The sequence below is a fragment of the Strongylocentrotus purpuratus genome, unplaced genomic scaffold (assembly GCF_000002235.5).
Source record: "Strongylocentrotus purpuratus isolate Spur 01 unplaced genomic scaffold, Spur_5.0 spur5_scaffold_4, whole genome shotgun sequence".
NCBI lineage: Eukaryota > Metazoa > Echinodermata > Echinoidea > Camarodonta > Strongylocentrotidae > Strongylocentrotus > Strongylocentrotus purpuratus.
In genome coordinates, this window is record NW_022145610.1 from 9,464,882 (window position 1) to 9,492,327 (window position 27,446).

At 38.3% G+C, this 27,446-nt stretch overlaps 1 protein-coding gene across 1 annotated transcript; it reads right to left on the reverse strand.

The window, feature by feature from the left end:
• Window positions 1–5,304: 5,304 nt before the first annotated feature.
• LOC584353 (deleted in malignant brain tumors 1 protein) lies at window positions 5,305–27,446 on the reverse strand. Its single transcript, XM_030998016.1, has 8 exons — window positions 27,185–27,446; window positions 20,951–21,289; window positions 19,359–19,537; window positions 18,253–18,438; window positions 15,954–16,171; window positions 15,340–15,439; window positions 13,321–13,516; window positions 5,305–7,675 (listed from the first exon to the last, which is right to left on the reverse strand). Exons 1-8 carry the CDS (start codon window positions 27,444–27,446, stop codon window positions 7,518–7,520), a joined length of 1,638 nt encoding a protein of 545 aa, XP_030853876.1. The 3' UTR covers window positions 5,305–7,517.

Consider the following 27,446-nt stretch of genomic DNA (forward strand, 5'->3'; position numbering starts at 1 on the left):
AAATTCCCGGAATTGATTGGATTGTTTTCAAAATAAATATAAATAAGTGGAGAGAGTCGAACTGAAGTCTTGATTTGAAAGAGATAAAGGAGAAATAAAACCTAGACATTTGTGATGAAGGACATGTATGCAGTAGGATGGATCATTTAAATAAAGTTGCCTTGATGCCTCTCTTCATGATTAATGGTTCATGTACACCACCAACTCTGGTTATATCTTAGAAAATCGATGTCAGAATTAATCTAGTTCTTCAAACCATATTGCGCCTTTGTACCATATAGTGGATCTAGTTTTACTTTGACCTTCTTTATCTTGATCTTCTATACAAACTCTGATCACGATGTTCCGAAAGCAATATCTTGCTACATTTTATTTCAAAATGCTTTCACATAACTCGCTCCGGAAATTAGTTTCCGAAGACCGACGACTTATTGTCAGCGAAGAGGAAAATTCCTGACGGTGAAGGAGGGTGAATTGAATATTCCTTTATATTACTGCATGATTCTTTTCCTCATGATTTTGTATTCGAAGCACATCGGCAAAAGACCATCAGGGAACCTCTCTGAAAAACAAACCTATCAGTTAAAGGGAAAGCCCTTAGCGATACAAATCGATATTATTAGCTCAAGGAGAGTTTTCTTTTCCTTTCATATTTTTTTTCGAAGACATTTCTAATATCGTATTAGCAATCTCCACTATCTCTTTTCCCATTTTGCTTCTTCCTTTCGTCTTGAAATAAATTGTTTTTTGTTGCTATCGTGCAGCGAAAATCAAAAAGGAAAAACACTATTTTTTTCTTCGATGAAGTTAAATCACGATGCTTTAATAATCACCCGTAATTTGAATTGGCTAAATATAAAATATCTATATTTGAAATGTCTGACTACGATAGGGAACTATGTTGTTTCATAGGGAGACAAATTTAGCACCTCCACTGCACATTAATACTGAATTTGAATTTTTTAAAAAGCAAGACATTATATTATTTAGTTAACGACCTTTTGATTAATTTTGATAACGAATGGTAACATGAAGAATGGAAATTATTTAACTAAGGACTCAAGTTTAAAAATAATGTGTAAAGCTTGCCAAAAGTTGAGTAATTTAATCATATTGCCATACTAAAGTATCCAAATACCATCAATCAACTAATGAGAAGAATTAAGCAAATGTCAACATAGCTTGTGAAAATATGAACAGGCTCAATGTCTAAGATTGAACCAAATATCAGTTTGTTACCAAATATATTAATGTCAAGACTTCAATATTGTCAAATTGTTATTACTGATTATCGTCTTAAGTACATTAATTTACTGCACTATTACAAATGTCCTGCAAGACAGCATGTAATGTATGCAATTCACATTCTGACTGTTGAAATACAATAGTTCGTAACACTCAGGTGAATAAATTAATTGATAGCGAGGCACTTTAAATTTGATTACATTACGAAAATTGCCTGTTATGTACATCGGTTATGTGCCTTTTAACTATTTCCCAGTTCAATAACTTTGTCCTAAGATGTGTACAGTCTTGCTCGACTAACACTTCGCAGCGAACTTGAAATGTCATATCGAAGGCCCTGAAAGTGATTACAGGGAGTCTTCAAGATTGCTCTCGTCACTCCGCCTTCCCTAGGTTGAGAACTCAGTCATTATACGTAGCTCCTATTCAGAAGTCCAAAATTAAATTATTAAAGAGTCGCATTGCGTGAAATATAAAACAAACATTTCAAACATCTATTTTATTATGTGACATCACATAATTGTTAATCATTTTTACTCCAATGTGTCATCATTCATTCCATACACATCAGTTAATCTTTCATCATGAATAATATCTTATAAATCTGAATTCTTACATTTTATGTCTTTATTTCATTTCTATGAAATGATTCTTTACATTTGTACTTACTGAATGACATATTTCTTCTTTCCTCGCATAATCATTTCTTTTCAAAGACAAACGAGACCATAAAATATTTATCTTGATAGCAAAAGCATTGCCAAATTCATCTGCAATCATTTATAGTTATTAAGTACATTAATAACTCATTTAATCTAAATAACCATTAACTTTTTACCTTAATATTTTTTTGTGTCCTTATAATTCATTACAAATGAATCCCTTGGATATCAAATGTAGAATGTTATTACTTTATAATTAATAACAAAGTATACAATCCTACACCGAAATTGGATGTTTAAATAGACCCTATCAATAATTTCTTGAATAACATATTTATCATCAAAATATGCAAGAAGACCCATTTATGGTCATAATTAGGTTGATATTATACTACAGCTACCACTACTACTACTACTACTACTACTACTACTCCTACTACTATTACCTCTACTTCTTCTACTTTCACTACTACTACCACTACTATAACTACTGATTATAATGATAATGATGGTAAAAATAGTGTCACATAGTGTGATTCCCATAAGTATCAATACTGCTTTCCCTGAGGGCTTGGCAATTGTTATTATTCTCAGGATATAGTCAGTTACCCATCTCATACACCTGGGTCGAGAGGGGCAAATATGGCCGCAATTCCCTGTCCTTGGATGCAAGCAACAGGCAATGATCAATGCAAGAGCTTTCACGGCAAGCTCCGTATGCTCCTACTTTTCAAAAAAGAAAGGATCGTCGGTTGATTCTCTCTGCATTAGAATTGTGTTCGAGTCAACTTACCTTTGTAGTCTATTCTTAATTGCCAAGCGACCTTGTGAACTGATCTTCTTGATAAAACGTGTACACCAATATTTAAAAAAAAAATGTAAGTTTTTTTTCTGTTCTTCTAGACCTACATATATAACAATTACTAATTTCTTATTGAGTGTGTTATCCTGATTTCCATATATGATTAAAGGGTTAAGGTACTGGACTTCTGTCATTTTGTATGCACTGTTACGGTAGCAGACTACAACAGCTGGGGTAGCAGACTACAATGGCCGCCCTCACCATCAGAGGGCGGCAGTCCACTTGGGAGCTGCACCCGGGGAGCGTTATTTTTTTCTGCGGCACAGATTGGGGTTAGGTGCGTGTTGAGCCTATGGGAAAGTTTAGGGTTAGGGTTAGGGTTAAATTAAGCCCTCTTTTTAAGAAAAAAGCCCCAATCTGTGACGCAGACAAAAATGTCGCACCCGGGGAGAAGCAAGCCGAACTCTCTTTTACACAAACACTGAACTTGTATTGGTTTAAGACTGGAATGACTAACAAAGGATGCCTCTCCCTCATACACCTCCGGTGAGTAAACACCAAGCGATGTGTCCAAAGTAGGTTCATAATTTACTGCAGTGCAACCACAAACTGATAATTCCAGGTAAGGTGAAGTCGACCATGACAGGTGTAAATCAGATAAATTACTACATCAGGCACACTGATAAATTCTATACAAACAATAGGGCAGCAATTAATGTATAAAGATGTGATTGAACAAACTGTAATAAGCATATGTTTGATGCAAACTGCTCTGTTTGTTAGATAACAGTTAAGGTATCTCTTTCTTTCTACTCACGACAGAGGATATTTTTAAAATGTTTATTCTGTGTAAAACAGTGTTTGGTTCAAGAGCATGCGGTATCCGAGATCAAGATTAGACTCCATATAATTTCTAAAATCTTCAAAGTGGTTGGTTACAATGTGTGGGACCACATACATGTAAATTATTATTGTTATCGCTGAGAACAATGCACTTAATTATTGAACGTTAATCACAATACAAACGAATTCCGATAGTTTTTAAGGATTTGTATCTATCCTTAATACATTTCCATTTTCTTTGATAGGACTTACCGAAACCTGGTTACACTCAACTTCTCCTCCAATATTCAATATGGGGAATTATGAATTAATTTATACAGACCTCACAGTTGAAAATGGAGGGGGTGTCGCTTTTTATTCCCGTAATGATGCACAATTTAGAATAAGACATGGTATTCAATTTGAAGGAATATAAACATTTTTTAGTTAGGTATTAAAGGATGATATTTATGTTGAAAGAGATGTGAACAGTTCACAAGAAACAAACTTAATCGTCATTATAATACAAAAGAATTAGCTCAAATAAAAAGAAAAGGAAACGCCAATGGATTATTCAAGGTATACACAAATCAATATCTACTAGAATTCGTTTATTTAAAATATCACTTCGATCCCCTACCAATGAAAAGCTAAATACATATAAAAAGTACCGCAATAAATTGACTTCAATTATTCATTTTTCACGCAAATTAAAATTTTGTAATAACATTGAAAATAGTAAAGATAATAATCAATCATTAAGGCAAACAATTAATGATATTTTAAAGAAGAAAAAGCCGAGACAGTAAGATAATATTCAACTAAATGACAATGGGCATCTCATTCAAAACCCAAATAATATTGCTCAGGCATTCTTTACTAATATTTGACCGGATTCGCTTCCAAAATAATTAATAAAAAGAACGAATTTTTGAAACACTTAATAACGTCAATCAATCCTTATTTTTTAATCCAACAAATATTCAAAAGATTTTAAAAATTGTTCGTTCATTAAAATGCAGTAAATATAGCTTCATAGCTTCCCCTTTATCACATATTTTTGTCTGCCCCTCTCTATTTCTCTCTCCCATTAATGTCCCTTTCTCTCTCTCTCTCTCTCCTCTTTCTCGTTTCTGTCTCCCAATCTGTCTCTCCCTTCTCTCTCCCAATCTGTTTCTCCCCCGTTCTCTCTCTCTCCTCTTTCTCGTTTCTCTCTCCCAATCTGTCTTTCCCCTCTCTCCTTTCTCTCTCTCTTTTCCCCTTTCTCCCAATCTGTCTCTCCCTTCTCTCTCCCAATCTGTTTCTCCCCTCTCTCTTTCCTCTTTCTCGTTTCTCTCTCCCAATCTGTCTCTCCCCTCTCTCTCCTTTTCTCTGTCTCTCTCTGTCTGTCTGTCTCTCTCTCTCTCTCTTTCTCTCCTGTCATTCCTCCCTTCCCATTCTCCCTGTACTATGTGTATTCGAAATTCGAGGGAGAGAGAGGGAGAAAGAGAGAAAAGGAGAGAGGGGAGAGACAGATTAGGAGAGAGAAACGTTGAAAGAGGGGAGAGAGAGGGGATAAACAGATTGGGAGAGAGAAGGGGGAGACAGATTGGGAGAGAGAAACGAGAAAGAGGAGAGAGAGAGAGAGAGAGAGGGGAGAAACTGATTGGGAGAGAGAAGGGAGAGACAGATTGGGACAGAGAAACGAGAAAGAGGAGAGAGAGAGAGAGAGAGAGAGAGAAGGGGGAGAGGTCTGCTACGAGTACATAATTATTAACAAAGACATACCACAGATTTAGGTAGAACACTATTTAATGAACCAATAACTATGCCTTAGTACATATTTTGAAAGAAAAATTGAAGAAACGTGATTAAAAGTAACTTAATTAGGTAAGGAATATAAAGTAACTAATACATATATTTATGTAATAAGTACAATAAGGAGTGAATACATTTCACTTAATACGTGAAGTAATATACGAAAAAAGCCAATCAAACGAGAAAAATCCCACCTCTCAACATGAAGGTCTCGTTCTTCAAAGGGGGCTACATCAATCATGACCTAACCTGCTCTCTAAATACAGAAGTGAAAATCCACACTCAAGAGTAGTTGAATTCACTCTCAATGGAGTACTTCAAACCACTACATTGGAGGAGATTCCTTTATAATTCGGAGTGGATTCAACTCTTAATGCAGTGACTGCTGAAATGACTAAAAAGAGAATGGATTTCTACTTCTCTGCTTTAAATGGAGTAGTCCCCTGATGAAAGGAGTTCTCCATTCCGTATCCATTATTCATTGTGTGAAAAAACGAATACATGCATTTAGTTTTAGATATAAATGATGACTTATTGAGCGATAGCTGTTATTGTACGTCAATCATTCGGGTTGAACAATAGTACGGTATGAAGAGATTGCCAATCCAAAAATCATTGTAGGTTTTTAACTCATGTGTGAAAATGTTTAACCATGTCTACAAGTTAGGTAACCTTAACACATAGTGTGGAGATGACAACAGGTGATGAACAGATCAATAGCCAAAAATATGATGCTAAAGTTGTCACCTCTGGTGCTGGAGGCACAGTATTAAAAACTAAGGTGTTGACTAAAATGATAATGCAGTACACACCAGTAATATGGTGAGAGCATGTTTAAGAAACGAGCTCAACGAGACATAATTATAAGATATATTTAATCACTAGAAGAATGGAAGACATCTTTCTTCTTGAATAATTTAAAAATACTTTACATGTATTTTAACATATTTATTTTCTTTTCGATTCCAATGAAAGTTGACGGAAAAAGATAGACTTGACGTCAGATAATGGTGAGAAAAATAGAACCCATCGTATTGCACCGAAGTAAACACATATCAAAAAGCGAACCATTTTACCTTCAAACTCTTTAGCCTATCTGAAAGATCTACATGCAACACGAGCGCAAAGACTTTCGAGAAGCCAACCTAGAGCGATTTCAATGGCCCTGTGCGTCACCTGAGAGGATGCGAACATCACAATGACGTTATTACTAAATCTGAACGTGATCTCGAAAGGCAACATTTAGTTAATTTCTCGAAAAGTCTTTGCGATCGAGTTATTCTTAACAGAAGCAAAACAAAAACAAGAAAGAACAATACTGTGACATTTATAGTCCTACGCACTGCTAATACCAACAAAAAGAGCAAATTAATTATTTTTCGATAGGGAGCAACATAAAGAAATTCTGCCATTATTGAAATGGACGATGGAACAAAACGCAACTAAATACGTAAGTGAAACATAACGAATATTAAATGAAAGAAGAAAAAAGAAGAAAAATCTATGTTTGAGGAGATCTGTCTAGAAATACATGGAATAGCATAGAACACATACTCATACAAGTGTATATGCATTCATTTTAGAATTTCTACTGCCAGCTAAAGGTACGAATCTATATTTCTGGTTGGCTATCACACAGAATCAAAGTTTTATGTGCACAAAATAATAAAACAAGCACATGTCACCGTCTAAAATTTGTCAAACTAGACTACAACATTACGAATATTAAATGAAAGAAGAAAAAAGAATTTAAAACTTAGTTTGATAAGATCTGTCTAGAAATATATGGGAAAGCATAGAACACATACTCATACAGGCGTCTATGCATTGATTTTAGGCTTCGTACTTCTAGCTAAAGGTATTTTTTATATTTATGTTTGGCTATCACACAAACAAGGATTACGGGCAAAAAGAAGAAGAAACAATCATACATCTCAGATCACCAATAAGATATCCTTCATTAAGAGGCTGTATTAATTAAAACTCATTGCAGTTATCTTGATGTTTGAATCAAAAGGTTTCCCCATTTCAGAGGTTTCTTTATCAACACAAGCTAAACAACGAATATTCAAAATGATTCCGTGCAAAGAGGAGCTATGACACTTTAAAATTATACTTGTAAGTTTACTCCAATCAAAGGGATTTCATCTTCTTCTTCTTTCTTTCTTCCTCTCTCTCTTCATGCGTTATTAGTCCTGCTCAGTAACACCCACTCTGCGATAGCCAATCTGCTCGGGGCGAGGACGACGCATGCGCATCTTCATCAGCGCGTTGACGACAGTAAGAGCGATAAGAACACAGAGGGCGCTGGCAGCCACGATCATCACAGGGTCATGAGATTTGGGTCCTGGAGAGCGAACGAAAAATTAACGTGATATTAATAACAACAACAACAATAATAATGATAACTATAATAGCCCTTATACTAACGATATAAATATACCGGAACAAATAGGCTACCTACATTTATACTACGCAAGCATCGCACCGGAAAATGGTACATTCTTATGCATTTTTAAATGAGTAAGCTGAACATTGATGGGCTTTCATCGAAAGGGTGCGGTGCGGCGCGGTGTGGTGTGCTCAACGCACCCATTCGATAAAAGAGGGGGGGGGGGGGCTTTCTCGAAAGGGTGCGTTGAGAGCGGAGTACCGTTTTAACACACCCTTTCGATAAAAGTGTGGGGGGGGGGGGGGCTTTTCTCGAAAGGATGCGTCGACTAGTCTTTCGCATCAGTCGTTTAAAATGAGGATATGGGACAGAAGGTAATAGTTGCCAATTTAAGTATATCGAAAATGTATTAAATGAAATGGAATGGTCTTGATTACAGAGTGGTCTCTTTCGTTATTACTATGTTGATTGGGGGAGACAGAGAGAAGGAAAAAAGGGAAAGGGAAAAGGGAAGATAAAAGGAAAGAAAGAAGAATAAGAAGAAAAGAGGGAAACGGGGGGGGGGGGGGCGAAGGGCTCTTGCCTCCTCCTCACCCCCCCCCCCCCCCCCCGCCAAAAAAATAAATAAGAGAGAGAGAGAAGGGAAAGGGAAAGGGAAAGAAAATATAAAAGGAAAGAAAGAAGAGGAAGAAGGAAAGAGGGAAACGGGGGAAGGGCGAAAGGCTCTTCCCCCCCCCGCCTAAAAAGAAAAATAAGAGAGAGAGAAGGGAAAGGGAAAGAAAGAAGAGGAATAAGAAGGAAAGAGGGAAACGGGGGAAGGGCGAAGGGCTCTTGTCTCCTTCCCCCACCCCCGCCAAAAATAAATAAGAGAGAGAGAGAGAAGGGAAAGGGAAAGAAAATATAAAAGGAAAGAAAGAAGAGGAATAAGAAGGAAAGAGGGAAATGTGGGAAGGGCGAAGGGCTCTTGCCTCCTCCCTCCCCACCCCCCGCCAAAAAATAAATAAGAGATAGAGAGAGAAGGGAAAGGGAAAGGGAAAGAGAAGATAAAAGGAAAGAAAGAAGAGGAAGAAGAAGAAGAAAAGAGGGAAACGGCGGAAGGGCGGAGGACTCTTGCCTCCCCCCCCCCCGCCAAAAAATAAATCAGAGAGAGAGAAGGGAAAGGGAAAGAAAATATAAAAGGAAAGAAAGAAGAGGAATAAGAAGGAAAGAGGGAAACGTGGGAAGGGCGAAGGGCTCTCCCTTCTCCCTCCCCACCCCCCTCCCGCCAAAAATATAAATAAGAGAGGGAGAGGGAAGGGAGAGGGAAAGAAAATATAAAAGGAAAGAAAGAAAAGGAAAAAGAATAAGAAAAGAGGGAAACGGGGGAAGGGCAAAAGGCTTTTACCTCCCCCCCCCCTCCCGCCAAAAATATAAATAAGAGAGGGAGAGGGAAAAGGGAGAGGGAAAGAAAATATAAAAGGAAAGAAAGAAAAGGAAAAAGAATAAGAAAGAGGGAAACGGGGGAAGGGCAAAAGGCTCTCACCTCCCCCCCCCCCTCCCGCCAAAAAATAAATAAGAGAGGGAGAGGGAAGGGAGAGGGAAAGAAAATATAAAAGGAAAGAAAGAAGAGGAAGAAGAAGAAAAGAGGGAAACGGGGGGGGGGAAGGGCTCTTGCCCTCCCCCTCCCCCCCCGCCAAAAATAAATAAGAGAGAGAGAGAGAGAGAGAGAGAGAGAAGGGAGAGGGAAAGAAAATATAAAAGGAAAGAAAGAAGAGGAAGAAGAAGAAAAGAGGGAAACGTGGGAAGGGCGAAGGGCTCTTGCCTCCTCCCTCCCCACCCCCCCTCCCGCCAAAAAAATAAATAAGAGAGAGAGAGAAAGAAGGGAGAGGGAAAGAAAATCTAACCGGAAAGAAAGAAGAGGAAAAAGAATAAGAAAAGAGGGAAACGGGGGCGAAGGGCTATTGCCTCCTCCTCCCCCCCCCCGCCAAAAAATAAATAAGAGAGAGAGAGAGAGAGAGAGAGAGAAGGAAAAAGAAAGAGAAGATAAAAGGAAAGAAAGAAGAGGAAGAAGAATATGTGTCCTGCCAGTGTCACAAATAGATATAAAAATATGCTCATCTGACCGTTATTTATTGCCCAAAACCCCTGAGCTTCCGGGGGCTCCACCCCCTTGACCCCACGCCAATTCGTGATAAAATAATAATAATTTAATTTACAAAACTCCTGAGCTTCTGGGGGCTCCACCCCCTGGACCCAACACCAAATTGTGTCCTGCCACTGTCACAAATAAGGTATAAAATTATGCTCATCCGACATTAATTTTGATGTTTAATACCCCTGAGCTTCTGAGGACTCCGGCCTGTGAAAAAAACGTGTAAAAAAACACGTTGATTTTTACCGTTTTTGGGAGATAGGCCCCCCCCTCCCTGGCGTTTAAAGGGGGGGGGGGGGGTACGATTTTTCAAATTTTCGAGGGCCCCCAAAAAAGATTAGTGCTCTCTAGTAATTTCGCGACTACTCCGGAACCGCGGCAGATATAAAGTTTTTCTTTCATGACTTTTTTCTTTCGAGTCTTACGCATCTTTTGAAACATTTTTTTGTTGAAAATTGGACGTATAGTTGCGGAGTCACGTGACCTTTTGTTTTTGCATGTCAGCCCTAAAATCGCTCATTTTTGTGATTTATGTACCAAACATATGGAAATACCATTTATTCTTTTAAAAAAAGAGAAAACATTGGTTCTTTGTTCTTGTTTTCAAGTTGATGTGTTTGTTTTGCGGTCAAAATAGTTGAATTGTGGTTAGAAATGAAATAAAAACAACAAAAACAATATAATACATAAATACAAATTATCTAACGAATATATGTAGTGAAAAAGAACGCTTGAATATAGATTATATATGATTTATGGGTAAAAATGTGAATTCTCTGACCTTGTTTGCATAAATTACCATAAATATGCAAATCAGTGAATTAAAAAAAAAAATTGAAATTACCATAGTTTTTTATACACTTCACTTGACATGCATGCACATTTTCGCGGCGATCGGCTGTGAAACGGCCGAGATCTTAGGGGGGACCCCCCCCCCCACCCTCAAGTCTACTCCAATCACATTGAAAAAAAGTATGACTTAAATCATCTCTCTCATCATTATACCGCTATAGTATTCATGTTTTTAATATTATTTATTATCCTACCATTAAACAAGTTCATAGAGAAAATAATTATCTCTCTGCAACATTAAAAAAGAACCTTCATTAATATGTCTTAATTTGTATTGATAGCCTTGTGGTCGCCAACAGTGGCGTAGGTAGAGGCGCACCCCCCCCCCCACCTGTCAGGATATTGTCGGTAAAATTGCGCTGCCGTCGGGAAAAAAGAGAAAAGGGGAGGGGGAAAAAGAGAGGGAAAGGAAAAAGAAAAAGAAAGAAAGAGAAAAACGAAAAAGAGGGAGAATAGGAAAGAAAGGAAAAGAAAGGAAAAAAAGGAGGCAAGGGCCCTTTGCCCCCGTTTCCCTCTTTTCTTCTTCTTCCTCTTCTTTCTTTCCTTTTATCTTCTCTTTCCCTTTCCCTTCTCTCTCTCTCTCTCTGTTATTTATTTTTTGGCGGGGGGGGGGGGAAGGCAAGAGCCCTTCGCCCCCGTTTCCTTCTCCTCTTCTTTCTTTCCTTTTATCTTCTCTTTCCCTTTCCCTTCTCTCTCTTATTTATTTTTTGGCGGGGGGGGGGGAGGGAGGAGGCAAGAGCCCTTCGCCCCCGTTTCCCTCTTTCCTTCTTCCTCTTCTTTCTTTCCTTTTATATTTTCTTTCCCTTTCCCTTCTCTCTCTTATTTACTTTTTGGCGGGGGGGGGGGGGAGGGAGGAGGCAAGAGCCCTTCGCCACCGTTTCCCTCTTTCCTTCTTCCTCTTCTTTCTTTCCTTTTATCTTCCCTTTCCCTTTCCCTTTTTTCCTTTTCTCTGTCTCCCTTATCAACATAGAATAACGAAAGAGACCACTCTGTAATCAAGACCATTCCATTTTATTTGATACATTTTCGATATACTTAAATTGGCAACTATTACCTTCTGTCCCAGATCCTCATTTTAAACGACTGATGCGAAAGACTAGTCGACGCACCCTTTCGAGAAAAGCCCCCCCCCCCCGCTTTTATCGAATGGGTGCGTTGAGCACACCACACCGCGCCGCACCGCACCGCACCCTTTCGATAAAAGCCACATTGATGTGATTCTTTTTAAAGGTAAAGGGATGGGTCCGCTCTAGTCGACCCCGACCAACCTTCTGCATCTAAACCGCGCGAAATATATTTTTAATTTTTGATTGTAAACAAACAACCCTCGTGAAAGGTCGTAGCTACTCCGAGTGCCAAGTGAGAACATCCACACGGTCAACTTACGCTACCCCTAGTCGTGTTAGCACGCTACTTTCTGGATAAATCCAGGAGTAAATCGGTCGACGTAAAAGTCGGCGTTGCTAACACGGCTATCACTACGCCGACTTTTACGCCGACCTCACCATATTTTATGCCGACTAGCAATTAACACGGGGGGTATAGGGGAATAGACAATTTTTGTAATGTAATAAAAATTGAAGCACAACTCTTTTTTAAAGTTCCTCGTTACAAATTATTTTTGTTTACAAATAATAGCATTTCAATAGTTATAATGCGAATTGCATACATTCTGTGTTGTTAGATAGGACAAACCATAATGTTTGTCCTACCTAGCAACAATTATATTACGAAAATGATCTATTTGTTCACGAAGTATATCTCGATGAATTATATCCCTCATATTTTGTCAGATGACCCGTAGGTAATTATGAACTGAAGGAGGGGTCGATAACTGAATCAGGGGATATATACGGATAAGATTAAAATAGACAAACAAAATAATACAACTTCAAACATTTGACCTAAATCCTGGGTCGACTGATCATGCCGAAGGAAATCATTGAACCTTTGCTACACATACCACTCGTTGTAAGCTGATTGCATTGGCCGTGTTCACACATGGTAATTTTGATGGGCGCAAAGGTAGTGTTTAGTGTTAGTCGGCGTAAATATGGTAAGGTCAGCGTACAGGTCGGCGTATAGTCAACGATAGTCGTGTTAGCTACGCCGACCTTTACGCCGACTGGTTTTTCCTTCTGGATTTCTCCAGGAGTAACGCGATAACACGACTAAAGGGCAGGGTAGCGTAAGTTGACTGTATGGATGCTCTAACTTAGCACTCGGAGTATCTGTGACCTTTTACAAGTATTGTTGGTTTACAATCGAGAATAAAAAATTAGATTCCGCGCGGTTTAGATGCGGAAGCTGAGTAAAGACTGCGTCAGAGAAAGGTCGTGTCAACTTCATCGTGGCAAGTTGGTGCGAGTGAGAGCATATGGAGAAATATTGGTTTCAGTAAAATATGTGTGGAATATTTATTACTACAGGGAAAAACTTACGCCGACTAGAAAGCCCCTTGTTGGACATGGCTACTGTCTTGTATTGTTCGTTGCTTAATGTGACATGAATTCCTTTGCATTATTCGGTAATGTCGGATGTCGCCTTATTATAATGCACCGTGAACATACAGGACATTATTCTTGTCAACATTATTTACTCTTCGGACACTACTCACCGTCATCAACGCTATCAAGCAACATAGCCCTTTGAGAGCGTGAGGCATCGGAGAGCGGTCCGTTCGTGATTGTATGAGGTTTTGATCGGGAGCCTGTCGGCTGCAAGCTTCGACGAGATCGTGCTAGGCATCCCTGAGCGCAGCGGGAGCCCGAGTCGTTGTTGTCACAGATCAGGATTGAGCAGTGGACGTAAACCTGTTTTGGGAGACGACAGAGCTACTTTAAAGGTGAAAATATATTTAATCATCTTTACGACATGTAATATGGTTTAACGCTAATCATAAGTTGTTGTAAATTATAACAAAGTCCCACATTTCGATAATGCCAACTGCACGCTATACAATCTGACTACAATCCGATTCGGAAATTTGATAATAAGAAATATGGCGATGGGAATTACTTGGATCACCGTTACAGGTATTTCCTCATGTGTTTCACAAATTATTTAGAAAAACCGATCACATGATAAGAATTTGCAGACTTTCAGCTACAATCACAGTATATTTTTCTTTTTAAAAGATGTCAGATTTGAGGATTTATGACGTTTTTCCGAGAAACCATTCAACAGGCCATAATATTTCTCTTCAACAGGTCATAACATTCCACAGGGACTGAATTTCAGAGTAAAAACAAGTTTGGTGACGCCAGTACAGTTGTGGCTACCATGATTCAATGAGTGAAACACATGAGGATATTGCATTTTTGTAGGGGAGTTTTATACATTGAGGTGCATTTTCAGCACGCAGAATAACAACAGTGCAAGTCAATGGGCGATAAGCGGGCCATGTCACACATGGCTGAAAAGACAATATTCTAATTAAATAATTTAACATATTTCCCACATGCCTATAACAATGAAACTACATATATAATTGTAGTTAAAGGTATGCTTGAAACATATGTGAAATAAAAATTTAAAAATATTGTTCAGTTTTTTAAAATAAATTTACAAAGATTGCTATTTCTACCAACTGACTGCTGTTGTGTGTGGGTGTGTTCGCGGGGCAGACTGTGTGCACAGGCAGTGTGATCACCCTAATAGTAGTGCGATTGTCTAAATGCACTAAAATTCCGATTTTCGCAATGACGAATATCGTTTAGTATTCTTATCATTATTTAGAACCTAAATGAGGAAGATGACGTTTTAAGAGATTGCAATATCCAATATGATTGCCATTTCTTTGAAAATCAGATCACAGGAGGATCTTATAAATGTGCGGTGGTTATGGTTTTTTTGGTTGTAATTTTTTGTTTTTGTTTGGTTTTGCACTTTTCATACTTCATTTCGATATCTTAATCAAGATACGATAGGAATTTTTAGCATGCAACTGTAATTCAAGTCAATATTTCTTGCACTATGATTTTGCATTCGGTAATTGTGTGGTGTCTCAAACAATTGGCGTGTAAGACCAGTTCCTGACGCATTCCTACGTCAGTAGATCATAGAGTAAAGCCCCAGCTGCCTATGAGGTGTCACTTCGATTGCATTATTACCTTTGCTTCTGCGTTAATTAATTTAGCATGTGGTTAAGTCAAGTAGCCCATGCTTCCGTTTGCACTCATTGTCTGCACCGTTCGGAGCAACTTTATAAAACCCCACCTAACGTCCGCAGGTTACCCAACGCTTCATAAATTAAGCTAAATCTGAAGATTTTAAATTTCTTAGGTAACACTGAACCTAATCCCAATCCTAACCCTAGGTCTTCGACATATATGAACATGAACCCTATTGGTGGGGGTATTCTAAAGTTAAGTCAACCGTTCATTTTACAATCACTGCTTGTCACTTCCACATGCCACATCAGAGACTGCACTAATCACTAACGCAGTACTACTTCAATAAATAGAGACTTTTAGATTCGCACGAAGACAATAGGTCTATGCCAAGATCGACGTCCTTTTAAAGCACTGCCTTGAATGGAAGTACCACGTATCAGTCCACGCAAATCTAAAAGTCCCTAATGACGCATCGGCTGTAACGGAAAAGAGAGGAACAAAGGGCCATTGTAGACATTCACCTTGTCGTAATCGCCAATGAAGGTGAAAGCATCGATACTGAATCCATTGAAAGTTGGAGAGGGCCAATTGAAGATGACTGTTGTGCTGTCCACGGCACATCTAAAAAACACAATTACATTTATCAAAAATAACTTGGCTTTCATGATGATATACGTAGTGCATTTATAAAGCTTTAGGTTAATGCAGGAGCGGACTTGGACTAAAATTCGGTTAAGAATTTCGATGCGACGTGCCCAATCGACCTCTAGGATACATATCAACCGGCAATCAGAGCACAACTCGATAGGGCTTCAGATATCATAGGCCTATCAAGCGACCTGTAGTGGGAAACTTCTAAGACCCCCATAGCCAGTTCGACCCGTTGGAATGACACAGTCGATATCATTGAATGATAGGGGGTGCACTGCTCTTACTTGGTGGATGAAATGTAAGAATCTGAGACCACCTCCCCCCCCCCCAAAAAAAAAAAAAAAATCATTGACAACAGGAAAAAGAGAAAACCCGAGGGAGAAAAATGAGGGAAGCTAAGCCTCAATCGGTATAATCCCTATAAAAGAATCAACAGGATAAGATTAAAAACAGAGTGAGCAAAGGTAGAACAAAAATAATCTACCCATTGTCGATGATATCATAGCGGTGGTCGTCTCGTGGGTCCGGCGAGCTCGTTGCCCAGCACGACTCGATGAGAAGCGTTAGGTTCGTGACGGACGTCAGGCGGACGCCGAAGTATAGCGGTGTACCGAGCGTAACTTCGCCGGAATCGTTGGCAGGTTGGTAGAAGCCTGGGTTTGTATACCGGTCAAGGTTTAGCGAGAAATGACCGTACCCTACCTAAATGGTGAGTACACATTGAGAGAGATATATTTCAAATTATACGTGTAAAAATTGCACCGACCGATTTTGTTTTAAGACTAAACGGGGTTGGGGTGGGGGGCGGGAAGTGAACAATCCTTTTTTAACATCCCCCTTTAGAAAAGAAAAAAAATAAATCACATTTTCTACTTTTATTTGCCAGGGCTCATTAAAAAATTTTTTTTTAAAAGGTAAAATTAACATAACCATTTGTTGGCCCGGGGGTGGGGGGGGGGGGATGGCAACGGCAAATATTACCTAGTCGAACCAAATTCGTTTCTTCCTTTAAGTGGCACTGTGGTTATGTCAAAACATTCTAACAGCAAACGCGATACATGAAATCGCATCTTTAATTCATACCCTATCATATAACATGATAGAAAAATTTGGGTAAACAGGTATTCTAAAGAGTTATAGGGGATTTAATATAGCTAGCAAGTTTCGCTAAAGCGCGTGTAGGTCAATTTTGAGGTTAAATGAACGTCTATGAGCAAAATTAAAATCAATAATAAATGAAAGTAATTCAATTTGCTAAGGAAAGTGTCAGCAAAACAATACAAGTAAGAACAACAAATGTAATACATTTCAAACGAACGGCACGCGCAAAAACTTGTATCTAGTATATGGTTCCAATATTAAAAATTTTGACCAATTTTAAAAAATTTTAACGCACGCGTACGCGTCTGCCGTGACCCGCGCACGGGAAAGGTTGTTGCCAAAAGTTTACCCATGATAATGTATGAATGAATTATGGGCAATATTAGTAATTAACAAAATGGCGCCTAGATGACGTTTCGCATTAGTAATTAAAAAAACCCTCTTCGTTGGGCACAATAAACTAACAAATGCCACATGTCATGACAGTTCCATGGTCATTTACCATGCCATTCATGAGATATCTACTTTACAACATTCATAAAGAAAGTATAGAAGAAAATAAAAGAACAAAAAAAGAAAGATCTTGACCAAATTTTAGATGCTCTGCCATGCTTCGAGGCAGGTAGATCACCTAGTATTAGGAACTTTTAGATTTGCACGACGTGAACGTGGACCGCTACGTGTGACATCCTTTTAATGGAATGTGACGTCCTTTTAAGGCACTGACAGTGCCCGGCGTTGCCTTTAAAGTCCCTAATAGCGAGTTTTCGCTCAGCGACGGACAGACCTTCTACGACGGGGAACACTCACATGACTGGTTCTAAACCGCGAAATCATTCAAGCGACGGGCTGGAGTAGGGATAGTTCAGTGTTTGGGGCTGTTGTTTAGCGCAAAATTTGTTTGGAACCAGCCACCCTCACAACCTGGCCAGTATGACGTCACACTTTGGTGATTCTATTCAGCCCAAATGTCCTAAAAATGTGGTGGTCTTGGCTCTCGAAAATGATTACACTGTTCTTGCCAAAGGACGTTAGAGCCGAGCTGGGGTTAGAACCCTCAACCCTTGGATTGGTAGCCAAGTGAAACGAACCACTATTCCACGAAATCTCCACTAAATATGCCACGCTGCTCCTACCAGAACTCACTTTACTTAAGCTACAAAGTAATTGAATCCTCACTTTACTTAAAGAGAAGGTTGAGTTCTGGGAAGAGGTGAAAAATAATTTGTGAGCATTACTCATTCTTATTATGCAAGTGTGGAAGAACATCAGTTAAGACATGTTCCCTGAAAAGCATGGCTCTTCAAATGCCTTCATATTCTAAATATGCATGTAACATCGTAAAAATCGGGGGCCGGCTTTTTACGCCACGTGTTCGTGTAGTCCCATATACATCTTTCTGTGCAAGTGTTTGTAACTTTACCAAGACTTGGCCAAATTTCTTATAATTTTGATGATTCCAGAACCTTGCAATACACACAAATTCTTATATGTTAGATGATCAACCTTTTCTGGTCGGTTCCACACCGTTTCTTTCACAATGCAATCGCATGACCAGAACTCAACTTCATCTTTAACCTTATATAGGCCGGGCTATTTTAAAATTTGCATAACGGAGCCCCCCCCCCCCCCCCCCCCGCCGAGCTAGATAAGGTTAAGCTACAAAGTAATTGAATCCTCACCTCTTCGAAAACATAAAGATTTGCTTCAGGCAAGAAGGACTCTTCCAAGACCTGTGTCCGCTCCAGGTAGCAAGTAACAGGAATTTTAAGATTGTGTTCTCTGGCGATGAGCTCATTGGTTCCGTTTTCAGGGCGGGGCTTGTAATACGTCACCATGTTGGTAAATATTATGTAGTCGTCGTTATGCTGCCGGTGTTGATGGTGGGATGAGGGCACATTAAATGAAACGTTAATGGAAAAACTATTACAGGGACCAAAAAGTAACAATGTACCGTTTGAGCTGTTTTACCGATGATGAAGATGATGATAATATCATTTTTTACAGTAGCTATGATATTAAGGAATGAACAAATAGTTTCTTCGTACCGGGTAACCATCTAACTGGAGAGTAGCAAATGTAGATTAAAGGTGTTTTCCAAAAGACATTAGTGCTATGGCAGGGACTCTCACCCGTTCCTAGTGGTCCACAAACCACCGACTATATCCAGTATACTACAACACTTATACAAGGCCGAAGGTGATATAAAACCTCAACAATAATATAATTCTCTGATTTTCTAGCGTCGGCCAAAATGTCGAAAATTAAAACAATAGAAATAGAAATAGATTACGAATAAAGACAAAGTACATAACTTTCTGTTCGTTTTTGGCCTTTATTGCCACCCATACATCGGTGGTCTATTTCAGGGTGCACGCTTAAACCTTCTTTGAGCCTTTGGGCCGAGAATACCCTGATTTTAAAAAAGAGGAAAGAAATTCATTCGGCCTGACAGACGGCTTCTATATTTAAAAACAAATTTGAACCTTGGGTCTTGGAACCATGAATAGATGGATCTAGAAAAGATAATTTGTCCTAAATCAAGGATCATAACCACACTGTGTAATTCATTTAGCCAAAATATAGTCATTATGATACAGATGTTAGCCGTGTGGGTTCCCAGATACGTCTATTACTGATGGGAAATACTCTTCTACGAGCACTTGTAAATATAGATAATTAACACGGTCACTGATATAATGAAACAACGATTCATGAGAGGAATTTATACTGGAATCCTTGTATTTTTGTGATTTTTCAATGGTAAATAAAGTCTTATTGACCATACCTCTTGCGTAGTACCACACCTATCGTACATGGTGGTGATCGCAACATGCTGACTGTCGTGGTCGTATGCAACACAAGACTCGTCTTCGAAATGGACATCGCGGGCGTCGTCGCCGATCCCGAGAAGGGTTCTTTCCATAATGAGCGTCATCGACACGCTGTCACAAGTCAGGTCTGCCTCTGCAAGAAGATATCAAATGGATGCATGATCAAATTATGAACCAACTGTTCTTACAATTTATGGACCTAACATGGTGAGAGTGCATTTTCAAGGGGCTAATTATACCTAGATTTCTTCTTTAAATCTGCATCAGTCATGTTTTATATATTGTGTTTTACTTCATTTTTTTTTCTCCAACAAGATCATCTCTCTGAAGTGCAAATACAAAATCTATTGAACGTTCATCCCAACGTAAAGATAATTATGTCAGTTCATGAGAGAACCCCCCCCCCCCCCCCGCAATCAAAACTCAGAAAAAAAGATCGTATTTTTCATGTGAGAGTGTATTCGTACACAATTTGAATCCAATAAAAAATTGCGTTGATTTGTCTGCTGAATGGTGTAATTTCTTTATTATATTTAATTAACTGTACTAATGGAAATTGTTAAGACAATGGGGTCCATATTATCACGGTCATTCAACCAATTGTTTTGTGCTGCTCATTTTGAAATTCACTTTCAGCGCGCGGTCACTCTCACATAATGCGTTGAATACCGAACCTCTCTCTGACACAGTCCTCCGTCACTAATTTCACGCCGCGTCTTTGATACATTTCTTCTTCTTGATTTGATTTTGTTTGGCAATCAGTCACAGTTGACTTTTTTTGCCACACACTATTTTATGAATTATTTATATATATACATATGTACAATTTTATGTCATAAATGACTACTTTTATGATTCTTTCTCTTTCCATCCCCTTTCCTTCTGCTTATTTTCTTTTTTGGCCTTATATTATTTTTCTTTTTTTTAGAGAAAATTCGATAATTTAATAAATTTGGAAAGAGACGGCCTAGCCTAGCAAGTTGTACGTAATTGTGTTTACGCGCACATGCGCACTCAAATGTCACCTCTGTATGCACATGTGTACTCCGCACTCACCCCCACCCAGAGACTGAGTTAGGCTTTGCTCAAGACTTTATTGAATTGTGTTTAAGTGTGGAATGAAAGCATGAGCCTCCGGTACACACGAGGCGTTATTTAATTCACGCAGTTCAAACGCGTTCAGGCGCATGCACGCATAGAACAGACACAGACACAACTCCCTGAGGCAGGGTGCGCTAGTCTAGGAAAAAGTTTCGGATTCGTCAGAAATTCGACTTTCGATAGAAAACTGGCGTAACAATCTACTCAAACAAATCAATGCGTACAGAAAATATCTGACAAGTATAGTGCAGAGCCGCGTCTTTAGACTGGAGAGATCACTGTTCGCCGCGTACCGTCGGGTGAATTTTTATCAATTGATCAATTGGTGTCTTTTGGAGTAGTGTTATAGCGCCTCGTGTTCAACGGCTTCAGGGGGCAGTGGCAGCATTGAATGAAAACAAACAAATAGACATCGACCTAACAAACAAAAATCAGATGTGTTTACGATCAGGTAAGCAGACAACACTGGCATCTTCCCCATGGTTGCAGTCGTGATTTCCGAAACCGTTATGCGGGCAGTCGAAAATGTGTGCCTCAATGCCCGAGCAATTGACGTTATCCATCCAAATAGGACCACTGCCCTGGCCGAAGCGGGCCTGGCATAGGGCACTGAGGGCATCCCGGTAGCCTAGACTTCTGCAGACCACACGTGCGTCATTTATGTCCCAAGCGTCGTCACATACGGTTCCCCAAGATCCGTTGCGGAATACCTCTACCCTTCCTTCGTGTGCTCCATTACCATTCACGAGACGAACTGTGGAAGAAATAAAAGCTTGGAATCTATTTCAACACATATGCAGCGGGATTAAAAAAAAAACAGGGGCTGGGGCAAGAGAGGTGTGATTGATCAAACTTGAGTTTCCAAACTTTTTATGTGGGGTTTATACGAAATGACTGCGCCTTTAAAGCAGCCATAACAATATATCAGCGGAAAGCTCATGACCTCAGGAATTTTTTAAAGTCTTAATTATGCTGTTAAAAAAAGAAAAACACGAATGTGGACAAAATATTTCAGATTTTTAAATACGTAATTAAGTCGTAAAAAAAAGAAGGTTGTTGCATGTTGTGGTAAAAAGCTCGTTTTTACCTCAACATGGAGTCTGGGTTTGTTAAATAAATTTGTTGCATGTTTTGATCGTTGTCTATGTACGTTACATGTATGTTCTTCGAATTGAATAAAGATTAAAAAAGAAAAAAAGGATGGATAACTTGCTTAATACATAAAACTGACGAAGAAAATTATACAGATGAAAGAAATCAATGAAAATGAACACAATATGTAATTAATATTGCGATCGCTAATGCCGGCCATCATTCGTGCTCAAATCACGCTGACAAACAAAATTACATCAAATTAAACATCGTTCAGTGGTTGTTTCCTGTATTGGTCGGTGGAGGCTTCTTGAAACATATTTCACATTACATGATGTAGATATATTTAAGCCCATTTTCGACTCGTCTTCTCCATCGGATTCCGATTGCGATCTCTATCGTCTAGTCTGGTAAGCAAGTTCGTAATTTGCGATGGTACAGACTCGGTGGAATCTACCCACTCATGGTCAAACCCTAGTAGGTCCGTGATCAATCATAGTCGACATGTAAACACGTTTTTTAATTCTGAAATTACTTTAATTTTAGGATTTCAGTTGCCGTTTTCTTAGGTAAAAATTGATATTATTCCTTGACAATGTCATACATTTTTAAGACTCAAAAATTAATATTAATTTAATTAAAAATGTTGCGGATAATAAATCATTTAAATTAATGACAACAACAAACAACTATATTTCTATAATTTAAGATGAAGACTTCTGATATTTAGGGAAATTCGAGAAATAGATGTGCTGCACTTCAAATCGATTTGGGGCAATGTAAATTAGTCGGCCTATTACTTAATTTAATTAAGTTTTACTTCATCTCAATCTTCGGTTGAGCTTGAACGAAGTATATGATTAATCTGAATCTCTTCTTTGGGGAAAAAAGAGTCAACTGAGACCAACGGATTTATTTTGGTCCCAAAGAAGACAGAGAAAACATAAATGTATTGCTTTCATGGTAATGCGACAGTATGAAGAGCGAAATCAAAATACGTCAGGATTTTTCAAGGATTCTTCTTAATTCTCTTTTTTAAATCCAACAATTAATAAGCCGAAACAATTTAATAGTGTTCACAATTATGACAGTTCATCATAAATTTTAATTTAATCATAATTTCGAAGAAGACTTTGTTTCTATCTGTAGTTGAGCTAGAACGGAGTATAACATGAAGCTGAATGTCTTGGCTTTTTCATAAAGCCAACCTAAGGGTGGCTTTATGAAAAAGAGTACATTAATCGTGAGAAAGGGATCTTGATAATAACAACAACAATCATTTTAATATTGATGATTATAGTTATAATTATAATAAGGATAATGTTAAAGATTACGATTGCAAAAATGAATCGGTCTCATTTCATTTCGTTTATTTCCATTTCCAACAAAATAAATAAAGTACATGGGATTGCATTGTACATAGTAAAACAATGAAACTAAACAATATTTGTAATTGGTCCACAGTGTACAACAGGCATATAAAACAGGTTGGTCATGGAGGGGACTGCTGAAAAGCTGGGCTTGTAGATCGCAGCCCCCTATAACTTATAGTTGCAAAAATAGTATATCAATTTAAAAGGAACGCACAAATACATAAACCAATTAAACATAACATAGAGTGAGTGAAAGGGACAGGGAAAGAAGGGAGACAACGAGAGAGGGCAGGGCTCTTACATATAACACACACAACACAACGCGGGCCGAATACGGATGGCCAGTACAAAATGACTCAAAATATCCAAATGTATTTTATTGAGTTAAATAAATTTAAAGAGGGAGAGCTATCGCTTGATAATTACGCAAAAAAAGATTTTTTTAATTTGAATTTAAAAGAATTTAAACTGGGGGCATTCTTGATGCTAACTTTAAGAATTGTCCATAGCTTCGGGCCTGCGTAAGTGAATATGGATTTAGCAAGTAAAGTTCTAGTTAATGGCAGATGAAATTCGTCAGATTTACTAAGGTTACCACAGCAATTACAATACCGCTCATCCTACTGACCATGTAATTAGTATTACCCGACTTACCCCAGCAGTGGGTAGGTATCCATTACATACGAATGGATCGAAAGGGAAATATAAAGGCAAACACCTTTGTCTTAGGATGTAATAACTGAAGAAGGATCGAACCCGGGAACTCTCTTATGAGAGTCAAGAGCCTTCATCAATATACCACAATTCCCCCACTACAATGTTATGACTCACCCGAATCAGCTTGGTCAGTTGTAGGGTCGTAAACTTCCGTTGTTGTTGTCATTTCTTCTGCAAAGTATGATGACAGTAAAAAATGAAACACGACAGAGCAAAAGGCAATTTTCTATTCAAACGTTAGATCTATACTTACCACAGTAGGCCTTTCATTCTAAACCACGTTCATGACGGGTTGAGGATTGAGACAATGCAGCAGCCAAATAATAATTCAATCTATAATTTCGAGAAAAGATGAATTGTAATATTAAAACAAAATAATTATGATAGCTTTCAAGGTGGAATTCCTATTCAAATTTAAGAGAGACTTATTATTTAGGGCTTAGGCCTACCATCAATAACTTCCGAATGAAATGTCTTACGGTTAATTACGAAGGGTCCTGTGTCATATTATTACCCCGGTTTTAACCGAGCTACCATGATAAGACGCTTAGTCATTCTAGACATTCTTCCCACCGTATACCCATTTACTTCACCTGGGTGGAGAGTGTTCAATGTTGATTCTAGTTAGGAAACTCCCGATTGAGGACACTAAAGCATAGGTTCTTGTTTCCAACCTGACAAACTTCGGGTATTTAACCAATAACAGATGTTGCTATCAATCCCCGAACATGGCCTTCACTTCACGGCTCCCTTCTCCAATGGCCCATTAGGATAAGTCATCATCGCATATTACCCTCATCTGAAGACTGCGGGGGGGGGGGGGGGTTTCTTCGTTTGGGGGGGGGGGGGGGTAAGGTCACCTTTTTTAGGTCAGCCATGGGCATAATTTTTTTAACCAAAGGGGGGGGGTTTAGGTTTTTTTTTCTCAAAACATAAAAATACCAAATGGGGGGGGGGGGGTTCAACCCCCAAGCCGCCCCACCCCCCCCCCCCCCCTGCGTACGCGCCTGATTACATGTATGTTTTTCGAATTGAATAAAGATTTAAAAAAAGAAAAGAGAAAGGATAATGTTGCTTAATACATAAAACTGACGAAGAAATCAATGAAAATGAACACAATATGTAATTAATATTGCGATCGCTAATGCCGGCCATCATTCGTGCTCAAATCATGCTGGCGAACAAAATTACATCAAATCAAACATCGTTCAGTGATTGTTTCCTATATTGGTCGGTTGAGGCTTCTTGAAACAAAATTCACAACATTATATGTTGTAGATATGACCTATTTTAGCTTTTTTTCGACTCGTCTTCTCCATCGGATTCCGATTGCGATCTTTACCGTCTAGTCTGGTAAGCAAGTTCGTAATTTGCGATGGTACATTACGTCAGTGGAATCTACCCACTCATGGTCAAACCCTAGTAGGTCCGTGATCAATCATAGTCGACAGGTAAACACGTTTTTTAATTCAGAAAATACATTAATTTTAGGATTTCAGTTGCCGTTTTCTTAGGTAAGACTTGATATTATTCCTTGACAATGCCATACAATTTTCAAACTCAAATATTAATATTAATTTAATGAAAAATGTTGCAGATAATAAATCATTACAATTAATGAAAACAACAACAAACAACTCTAATTCTATAATTTCAGATGAAGACTTCTGATATTCAAAGAAATTCCGGAAATAGATGTGCTGCACTTCAAATCGATTCGGAGCAATGTAAATTAGTATAATCACTTTAATAGTTTAATTAAGTTTTACTTCATTTAAATGTTTGGTTGAGCTAGAACGAAGTATAGGCCTAACATTAATCTGAATCTCTTCTTTGGGAGAAAAAAAAGAGTTAACTGAGACCAAAGGATTTATTTTGGTCCAAAAGAAGACAGAAAAAACATCACTGTATTGCTTTCATGGTGTTGCGACCGTACGAGATAAGAGCGAAATCTAAATACGTCAGGATTTTTCAAGGATTCTTCTTAATTCTATTTTTTTTTAATCCAACAATTAATAAGCCGAATAGTGTTCACAATTATGACAGTTCATCATAAATTTTAATTTAATTATAATTTCGAAGAAGACTTATAATTTGCAACCAAACACGAGAAAAAGATGTCATCCACTTTAATCAAGTTTTTACTTTGTTTCTATCTGTAGTTGAGCTAGAACGAAGTATAACACGAAGCTGAATCTCTTCAACCTAAGGGTGGCTTTATGAAAAAGAGTACATTAAAGATAAACTTTAGTACTGGTAATGCTATTGCATTGTGAAAGAAAAGGTGTGGACAGGATCAGAAAAAGTTGATCATGTAGCATGTAAGTATTGGTGTGCACTGCAAGGTTCTGGAGTCATAAAAATCATAATAAATTTGACCGAGTCTTGGTAAAGTAACAAGCACTGTACATAGAAAGCTATATATGGGACAACACATATGGTGTCGGGGCTAGTACTACCTTGATTTCCTTGTCTTTCTATGCTCATTACTCAGCCAGTATACATTTTCTTTCAAAATTGTTTGGCACATGTCATTTATTTGTAATCTTGAACATTCAGTGTAAGTTTCGTTTGATTCTGTGAGAGTTATTATTTTTTTTTACCAGAACTAGAGTTTATCTTTAATCGTGAGAAAGGTATCTTCATGAAATGATAACAACAACAACAATCGTTTTAATATTGATGATAATAGTAATAATTATAATAAGGATAAGGTTAATGAATACGATTGCAATAATATATCGGTCTTATTTACCAAGGGTACTACATCAAATACAATGCCGCTCTTCCTGCGGATCATGTAATTAGTATTACCCGATTTAATTTACCCCAGCAGTGGTAGGTATCCATTAAATACACATAAATCGAGAGGAAAATATGAAGGCAAAACGCTTTTGTCTGAGGATGTAACCACTGAACAATGATCGAACCCGGGAACTCTCGAATGAGAGTCAAGAGCCTTCATCACTGTACCACAGTGCCTCCACTAGATTGTTATGACTCACCAGTATTAGCTTGGCGAGTAGTAGGGTTGTAAACTTCTGTGGTTGTTGGTATTTCTTCTGCAAATTTTGATGACAGGAAAGAATGAAACACGACGGAGCAAAAGGCAATTTTCTATTCAAACTTTTGAAATTGTATTCTAATATTAAATCAAAATAATTATGATAGCTTTCATGATGGAATTCCTATTCATATTTAAGAGAGACTTTTAGAGAGTGTTAACAGTTTATTCTAGTTTTCTATTTGTAATCAACGGTCCATCTTTTACATTTTTATTTAAACCCTACCCCGGGTTAAGGATCACGTTTAACGAAGGAAAAGGAAGACCTCGGCTTAACTTCATTATAGTTGATGTTTCATAATTATTATAAACAACATTGGATTTAGATCTTAAAAATAATATGGGTCAATGTATTCTTAAGATTCCCCCATGCCCCCCTCCTGGATCTGCCACTATAATGACGGTGAATTCGAAATGCGAATCAGATACAAACCTCGATACACATGTATGCCGAGTGGAGCTTGGAAAGTGTTGTGGTAGTAGAAACTGTAACCGCTGCTGCTGTTGGTTGAAGTTACACCAATGGCATCATGAGTCCGATCCGTCCATAATATACTGTCGTCGACGACTGCTAGGTCAAAAGGAGAGATCGACGATGTCGCCATATGAACCATTCTGTCGTTGCCCCAGAGGTCGACGGACTCGATTCTATCGTTTCCATTGTCGCACCAGTAGACCCGTGAACCTATAGGCAT

Coding starts and splice junctions, on each gene's coding strand:
- LOC584353 (XM_030998016.1), bottom strand. CDS start 27,446: ATGCCTATAGGTTCACGGGTCTACTGGTGCGACAATGGAAACGATAGA. Junction 19,538..20,950: donor TGTTGTCTGCTTACCTGATC/GTAAACACATCT, acceptor ATCTTCTTGCAG/AGGCAGACCTGACTTGTGAC. Junction 16,172..18,252: donor ATCTTTATGTTTTCGAAGAG/GTGAGGATTCAA, acceptor CTCACCATTTAG/GTAGGGTACGGTCATTTCTC.